The 8,998-nt window shown below is 43.6% G+C and overlaps 1 protein-coding gene across 1 annotated transcript in view; it reads left to right on the top strand.

Annotated features, from left to right (window-relative positions):
• The first annotated feature begins 773 nt into the window (after positions 1-773).
• LOC123443660 (protein MICRORCHIDIA 6-like) overlaps positions 774-8,998 on the top strand; it is a 46,696-nt gene continuing 38,471 nt past the window's right edge. Inside the window, exons 1-9 of the mRNA XM_045120142.1 lie at positions 774-1,225; positions 1,325-1,399; positions 1,994-2,028; positions 2,136-2,214; positions 2,306-2,395; positions 2,489-2,564; positions 3,158-3,236; positions 3,350-3,484; positions 4,024-4,122. Coding sequence (XP_044976077.1) covers positions 895-1,225; positions 1,325-1,399; positions 1,994-2,028; positions 2,136-2,214; positions 2,306-2,395; positions 2,489-2,564; positions 3,158-3,236; positions 3,350-3,484; positions 4,024-4,122 — 999 coding nt within the window. The 5' untranslated portion in view covers positions 774-894. The remainder of the gene's footprint in view (positions 1,226-1,324; positions 1,400-1,993; positions 2,029-2,135; positions 2,215-2,305; positions 2,396-2,488; positions 2,565-3,157; positions 3,237-3,349; positions 3,485-4,023; positions 4,123-8,998) is intronic.

Raw genomic sequence — 8,998 nt, 5'->3', positions numbered from 1 at the left:
TTGCCCAAGAGCAAGAGGGTGCTAGGAAGGATGTCGAGCGTGCCTTTGGTGTTTTGCAATCTCGATGGGGCATCGTTCGGTATCCCGCTAATACGTGGATCACGCAAAAACTGTGGGAGGTGATGACTGGTTGTGTGATCATGCATAATATGATCGTAGAAGACGAGCGTCCGGAACGTCTATACGATCAAGGGTTTCAGTTTCAAGGTGAGAATGTTGTGCATGAGCATGGAGGAGCAACAACGTTTGAACACTTCATCCAATTTCATCAAGACATGCGTAATTGGGAAACTCATGTTGGCAACCAATAGATTTATCTTTTTTTATTCATTAACAAAACTATGTGCGAACTATGTGAGATATTTTTATTTTTATTCGGCTTGTAATAACTATGTTATTTTCCGTCTAAATTATGTTATTTGATTCAAACTATGAAAATCATGTAAAATAAGACGACCAGCCGGCCACGCCCGCACATATGGGTCGGCGCGTTGGACGCGCTGCCGACCCATATCTAAAACAGGGCAGACGCCGGACGGACGGCCGACCCAAACGGATAAAAACGGACGAAATCGCTGTCCGTTTGGGTTGGATCGTTGGAGTTGCTCTAATACACATGCATCTCTACATTCTACTCTAACTTTTTTTAGCTTTTTATGTGGGACCACGTCTTTTTATCCATTTTTTTTTTCTGATATCCGATCTTGGTAACATACGGGGCACTGTACATGCCCGTACATGCCCTCACTTGGCTGAGCACCTACTGAACTTTGTAGCCGGCGACCAGCCTAGCAATGATACGTATGCAAGAGGAATGCAAAGTTCAGAGAGGGGACCGACTGACCGGGAAGGCAGAGTAAAAAAAGAAGCCCTAGCTCCGACGCCGGCGACAGGATGAGGTCCGGAGGCGCCGCCGACGTGATAGATCTCTCAAGCGACGACGACGAGGAGCCCCTCCCCTTTCCCAGCACCAGCGCCGTTACCAGCGCCCCCTCCCCCCCCCGCGATGTCAAGCCGTACGAGCTCGCCGATGTGAAGCCCCTGTTTTACCCGATCCAGGCCCCAGGCTGCTACGCGCTCGTGCCCGTCAAGGACGAGGACCCCGTGCCCTTGCCACTCGCCGCCGAGGCCCCAAGGGCTCTCCCGGCGCCGCGCCTCTGCCGCCAATTTTGGAAGTCCGGCGAGTATGTTGTAGCCCGCCGCAACCCTGACGCTGATGCCCCTGGTATGCTCACTGCAGAAACCTCGGCGACACGTCCCTTGTTTCTGCTATTTTTCTACTATTTCCTTTTGATTTCGGTGTTTGTGATTTGGTGTTGTGTAGGTGGGCGGAATCGGCTGAGGATTAATCCAAAGTTCCTGCACTCAAATGCTACTTCCCACAAGTGGGCATTTGGCGGTATGAGCATTAACTAATCTTTGAAAATAACTCCATCTTGGGAAATTGACTCATTTGGTTCACAAATTCTTCCATACACTTAATGGCCTCCCAGTCTTTGTTAAATGCAGTTTTTCTAGTAAGATAAGAGTTAATACGCATAATGGCGTCCCAGTTTCTGTTGAATGCAGTTTTGTAGTTACAACTTGGTCTTGTCAGTTGTCAGCTTGCCATTTATGCATTTAACTATCATGGGTTAATTCTTCTCTTCCTCACTTCCACTTTATTTCCCGTTGTAAGCATGTAATTGGAAGTTTGAAAAATTGCATGTTAGCAGTAAATATAGTAAAACATTGGCTTCTAAATGACTTACTCACTTAATTAAAAAAAAGGACCTGAAATGTGTATTGAGAATTGTTATCCGAATTTGTGTCTGCCACAATCTGGGCATAAATGTGCCTCTCGATCTCAGAATCTTGTATTCGAACAATTGATCCAATGTTTTCATAACTTTTGTAAGTACAGGCTTGAATCATTGTGTAAAACTAGCACTTCGACATATGGTACTTTCTCTTCATTATTTATGTTCAGTGTTGTCTTCGTTAATTTTTGCAGCCATTGCCGAACTTCTTGATAACGCTATTGATGAGGTATTTTCCGTATTTGACGATGCTCAATTAACTCCATCCTAAAAGGGAAAATATATCAACAGGAATGCTGCTATTTATGGTTTATTTGATTGCGTATTTTCTTTCAGGTGAATAATGGGGCAACATTTGTTCGTGTTAATAAATTCACAAACCCACGGGATGGTAGTCCCTCATTGTTGGTTCAAGGTTTGCAGATTCAATATGACAAATAAATGTGGAACTATTCAGTTGGTAGAAACATTTCAATAATGACCTTTGGGTGTTTTGTATGGCCAAGATGATGGAGGGGGGATGGATCCAGATGCGCTGCGATGTTGCATGAGCTTTGGATTTTCAGATAAGCAGTCTGATGCTTTCATCGGGCAATGTATGTTCTTTGTGCCTTTTTCCCTATTTCCATGTGAGATCATCAATATCTTAAAAAGTCTTGCTATTGGATTCATTGTGGCCTGTTTGTCAGATGGCAATGGTTTCAAAACAAGCACAATGAGGCTCGGAGCGGATGTGATTGTTTTTACACAGAACCAAAAAAACTGGTATTTCTCCTTCGTACTCATTTAATCTACGAGTCCAGTTCTTCACAATTACACCATCTGTTCATCCTGTTCAGAAATATAAGATGTTTTGGCAGTTCAAATTGAACTGCCGAAACGTCTTACATTTAGAAACAGAGGTGGTATATCAGAACAAGCAATTTGTGGTGTCACTTGCCACCTTGGTCTTTGGTTTCAAAAGTATCTCTTAGTGAAAGTGCACTATATCTAAAACATGGTGAGATATTATTGAAAGTATTTTTAAGTGTTAATACAGCCTTTTGCAATGCTTTTGAATAAAATGTCCGTATGGGGGTAATTTTCACCTTTTGTGTTACATGGAAACAATCAAACATGTTTCACTCTAATATCTAATCTAATCTGATATGGTGACTGTTCATTTATTATATTATTTGTTGCATGTTCCTTGTTAGATACACACTCATGCTTCACTGTGCCGCTGCCACCACATGAGTTCTCATGGGGTTATATTGCTTAAAATATAACCATACCTCTCAGTTCCTCTGTTGCCTCAGTAAAATGTCTGGCCACCCAGTTCATGTATCAATTCAAGCAATTTGTTGCTGTTTCTGTAGGACACCGACAAGAAGTATTGGTCTTCTTTCTTACACATTTCTGATGGAAACAGGCTGCGATGATGTATTGGTGCCAACAGTAAGTCTGATGCTTTCTTTGTTAGCTGATGTCAAGCTCTAGAATTTTTAGTTAGCTGGTCTCTGAGCTATGTTGTAGTTTTACTTGTTCCCTTCTTCCCTTGTCTCTTGCAGGTAGACTACCATTACGATCTTACAACTTCTTCGTATACTCAGCTGTTACGTCATAATCAGAAACTCTTCTCTTCTAATTTGGCGATCCTTTTGAAATGGTCCCCTTTTGGTAGCGAAGCTGAGTTGCTTAAACAAGTATGTAAACTAGCATTTTATTGTTCTGGCATATTTCTGGCAACCTGTTGAATGGTGCTAATAATCATATAAAATGGGTATACTATGTAAAGAATGAGTTTAAGAGGTTTGCCAGGTTAACCAATAGCCTGTATAGATGAAATGGTTTAGAAAGATGGTCCACCTTCTTTTGTAGGAAGACCCACATGTGAAGGTGCCTATGGAACCGTTGAACAGTTTTTCGCCCCCAATAATAGACTTGCATAGTGATTTTCTAATTCTTAAAAATCATTTATATGTTCTCTAGCATGCTATGTAATATTAAATGTGTATTATATTATTTATTTATGTCAAAATATTAATTAATGCACGCATAATTTATCTGTAAATTAAGCCAAATGGTTTTCCTAGTTCCCATCAATTCTATATGTGACAGTTCCCTTGTAGAATAAGTGTCTCAGTTATCATAGATCTCTGTTAGTTAGGGCCAGCTGCCCAGCTTATTATCCTGGCTGAACTTTTCTCTGTTTTATCTCAATACTTTCTTACTTATGATACAGTTCGATGATATGGGAGAGCACGGGACAAAGATAATTGTATTCAACCTCTGGTTCAATGATGATGGGGACATGGAGCTTGATTTCAACTCCGATAAGAAGGTTTGTAATGTTGGCCTCCTGGAGCTATATTTGTTGCTGGCAGATGATTTTGATGTCCCAAAACTTGATGTGTTATTGCATGAATTAACTTAGCACGTTTATATTGGGACGTTGATGTCCCAATCCAGTTTCACCTAATTATTTAGCATTAGCTTGAGGATTCAGTAAACATGGTTTGACAGACATGAGAACTAGGCAGTAGCCTAGTGGTAAAGGGTCGCAGTGGTGAACCCAGCGCCCAGGGTTCGACTCCCGTTGGGAGCAAATTTCTGGTGCCTCACCCTGGGTGGGATTCTTCTATAAAAATATGTCCAGGGTGCTAGTGCCCATGGATCTCTTTTTTTTGGTTTGACAGACATGAACTTGCCATTATGCCACATTCGGTGCCCTGTATCACATCATTTTCAAAATAGCTAATTGGGGCCCACATGTTATTTTGATGTACTGAAACCAGTTTGAGCGATAGAAGATATGATGATAAGACGAATTTTTAGCTTGATCAGTAATTTGCTTGTCAAGCTCTAATTCTTCCCTGGTATTCTTGTTAGTTGTGTAGGAGGTGGGAAGAGCTGAGATATGTAATTCATGACAGCAAGCTCTTCAATAGCCCCCCTAGTTTTGTTTCTTAGTAGTTCAGTTGTGCTTTTCCCCTCTAAAATGCTTCCAAAATGCTAGACAACTAGCCAAACCAACATGATCATGGACCGCACATATATAAAATACCTAAATGATAACGCCCACACGTGTGGCACGATGCAACACGGAATCTTTTTGTTTTTTTGGACTTAAAATGTTTTATCTCTTAAATAAAAAATCCAATTAAAATCCGTTTTCATCATTAAATCCGTCTCGACGAGAGCTTCAAAACTAGATCCCATATTGATATGTTTCGACGACTTTTTTTTGGGGTCAAAAGTTGCCATGGTGTTTACATTGAAATTGCCATAGTGTTTACGATAAAGTTGCCACGACATGTTTCATCTAGTTTTTTCTTCTAGATTTAAAGCTACCATTGTATTTCAACTACTTTTCACGTCATTTTTTATTAATTGACCATGACAAATTTTAGTAATTAACCACGACAAATTTAATTCATGGATCATGGCAATTTTTATGTGGGGACCCTGGCTTACGAGTCGAAATCGTCGAATGAACGTGTTCAGTGATCCCAGAGATCAATGCTCATCGAACACACAGAAACTGAATAACAAGAGTCTTACATCCATACATACCGTTTAATACAATAAATGACCCTTGCGGTCAAGTTTTACATATATAGGACCTTTGAGGGCCAACACACCCAACTTGACCAATAGCGGAAATATTGGTCGAAAGCGTGAACCCACGCCATCAGCCTTAACCTACAGACATTCTGACCGGGAAGCGTCCTAGCCCGCAGGAACTTCACCAAGTTATTCTTCACCATATCCTGTTCTCTCATACCTGGTCAATGAAATAACCAGTGGCAAGCCAATGAGTACTTTGGATGTACTCGCAAACAGCCCATGATATGGATAATGCAGATGGTATGGTAACAAGTAATATGCAACATTGGAGGATAGCAGCTTAACCGTAAATAAACATGATCATAGATGGATGTGCAACATAAGCTAGATGGTATTTAGAAGAACAGGTCACAGATCTCAACACATCTATTAAGGGTTGAACACTCCGATTCACCCGATATGCCAAGTCACCAAACTTGGTCATATCAACTCTTTCTCAGATATCACTTTGAACACACACACACACACTTGGTTTATGCGGAAACGACTGGACGTAGTTTAAGCAGCATCACCCAACTGTCCTTGACCGTGGACACGGCCATTCGAAGAACAGGTCACAGATCTCAACACATCTATTAAGGGCTGAACACTCCGATTCACCCGATATGCCAAGTCACCAAACTTGGTCATATCAACTCTTTCTCAGATATCACTTCAAACACACACACACACACTTGGTTTATGCGGAAACGACTGGACGTAGTTTAAGCAGCATCACCCAACTGTCCTTGACCGTGGACACGGCCATTCGAATAGTTTTACACTCTGCAGAGGTTGTACGCTGTATCCACGAGATCATGCTTCTACTATGCTTAGCTCTACTTGTCAACATGGTATTAGCGTGACCCTCATAGGTGGTAGGATCATGCTCACAATGCAAGTGCTCCGGAGGAGCCATCGGTAACATCACATCGATGATTTACCGAATATTCATGATCATATGCAACGGGAAGAATTGCTCTACTAGCATGCAATATAATATTTGCTCAGACATGGTCAAAGGGCTGCTTGTCTTTGCTCTCATATGTTCTCGGGGTCTTCGAGGTCTTCTGATCCATCTCCGAGTACTCCGTCTATTCCGTCAACTATCGTCGGAAACAATCACAGTAAGCCACACAACAAGCAGAAATAGAAGTGCTACATAAATAGGAGTTGTATTTTTCTTGGACCTCTCTGGTCATAAGAAAAATACCTGAAGCTTGCCATAGGAGGTTTGGATCATCAGAGAATTTTGAATGGATGAAAGGAGGAATAGGTGGTCTTAAAGGAAGTCTACAGAAAGTATCATGATAAAAATGAGTGGAGGCACTTATTTAATAGAGCATAGTTTTAGAAATATTTAGGAAGTTGTTTCACTGGATTTGGAGTTGATATTAATATACTAGGGATTTTCTACATTGGATAAATAGCAAAAGGGAGCTATTTATTTATTGCAACAGAAATAAGTCATACAAAAATTGTTGACCAAGGCTTCAAAAATAGGATATGATATTAGAAGGCTCTGGAAATTGGAATCACTCCATTTGGAGTTGATTTGAATGCTATAGGAATTTACAAAGTGGGGTTTAAAATATTCAAATGGGCATTTGAATATTAATCCCACAGAAAGTCTTCTGGAAAAATGTGCAATGCACATATATGGATAGGTCTTGATTTTAGGAACCTGTAGAAATTTGAATCATCAGATTTGGAGCAAGAATGGATTTACTAAAGATTTTACAAGTTTCAGATAAAAGAAAAATGTGGAAAATGGAGGGGGGGTTACCCTGCGCTCTGGGCGTTAGATAAGCCTTCGGGCTGGCCCAGCCACTCGCATGCGCAAGCAGCGGCCACGACGAAGGCGCCCATGCGAAAATACGCCTACAGAAGGGGGAGGTGCAACGCGCCGAACGCGCCTCCACTTAACCTGACCGACGGGCCCGGCCGACGGCCTAGAGGCTGACCAATGGGGTCGCCGGCCCCACTGGTAGGCCCTTCTTCCTCCTCGCGCGCTCCCGCATGCCCCGACAGAGGAGGGGAGGCCCGACGCGCCGGCGGCGCTTCCCAGTGGCTCAGACCGCCCCCGGCAAGGCCTCGGCCACCGGAGCGCTCGGGGAAGAGCTCCGCACCCAACCAGGGGTCTGCCCCCCGCAGAGCAGCGCTGGAAAGAGGGGCCCCTAGCCGCGGTGAAGGCTGACGACGGCGGCCCTAGGGATGGCGCTCTGGCCACCGGAAGATGGAGGAGAGGGGAGGGAGGACGCGGCGGAGGATGGGGTGTCCTTGGAGAGGGAGAAGGAGGCTGGGGAGAGGCTGCAGTGGTCGAATTTAGGAGGAGATCGGCGGGAGGGCATTCGGCCATGGGGTGGAAATGGGGCACGGGAGAAGAAATCGGGGGAGTCTGGAGGTTTCAAGGAGGGAGAGGGATCTAGGAGGGGAAGTAGGGACTCGGGGAGGCTCTAAGTGGGGGAGGAGCCGAGAAGGATCTCGGAGCTCTCTGGTGCTCTCAGGGCATGGCGGCCACGCGTGCCTGAGCCACCTTGGAGTCTTGCTAGCATCGGGGAGGGCTTGAATGGTCAAAGGGGAGTGTCCTGGCGCGCTGGGACACGCGGCCGTCGATGGACCCGAGCTGTAGCAAAAGAAAAGGATGCAGAGCGCTGTTGTTGCATGCTGCCAGCATGGTCACCAAGGCCACTCGTGTCCACATGGCTGCTATGACCAGTCAAACATGTCCAACACGTAGGGCACACATGCAGGAAGGAGACTCTGGAGTTTGGTTGCATCTGGGGCTGGTTTGAATTGGTTTTGGCTGTGGTTAAGATTCCAGCAGGAAACTTGGGGCTGGCAAAGGTGGTTTAGGGTTTGGTATGGAAGGACTGCGCCACTTCAAAGTTTCAGCTCAGCTGGAGGAGCCTAGCTAGTACTTGCAGTACAAAGCTATATTTCAGCCAGAAATGAAGTTTCAGATGGGCTGCTCATATTTCCCACATGAGCATGCTATATTTTGATATGAAATGGTGCATTAGCATGCTAGAGATGCCCTGGAAGAATGTGGGGGCTTTTGATTAAGCAGAAGTGTAGGAAGAGAGGAAAAAATGGTGATCCAAGGGTAAAAATGAGAGGTAGCTACATGGAGTCATCCTCCAATAATTGACCAGAGGCCGTGGTAAAGATACTGGAGGTAAAAGGTAAGTAGAGAGAGCTGTGGTAAAAGTTTAAGCTCAAGGAGATTAGTGGAAGGGGCCAAAGTACCAACTTTAGTGAGTGCACACAAGGTGTTTGATGTGTGGTTAGGCTACCAGATGGATTCCAATGGCTATGAAACTTAACAGGATCACATTATAGGTGAAAATAAGCTTGGACACCAAATTTGGGATTTGGTGGAGAAGGTTTCCAATGTAGACTTGGAAAACCCATGAAATGGGCAGAAATGGACTTCTGCTTACAAAATTATTCAAATCAATTCCCACAAATCCAATATTTGGTGTGGGGGCATTATTTGAGCATTAAGGCATGCTCAAAAAGTTTGGGGTCAATTGGAGAAACATTATAATGTAAAGTTTCCCAAAGTCAGAAATGAACAGAGAGGGTTTTGAAGGGCTTGGGACAAGTTC

Source organism: Hordeum vulgare, chromosome 3H (assembly GCF_904849725.1).
Source record: "Hordeum vulgare subsp. vulgare chromosome 3H, MorexV3_pseudomolecules_assembly, whole genome shotgun sequence".
NCBI classification, from domain to species: domain Eukaryota; kingdom Viridiplantae; phylum Streptophyta; class Magnoliopsida; order Poales; family Poaceae; genus Hordeum; species Hordeum vulgare.
The sequence above is the reverse complement of the archived record's forward strand: the minus strand, read 5'-3'. Positions and strand labels throughout refer to the sequence as shown.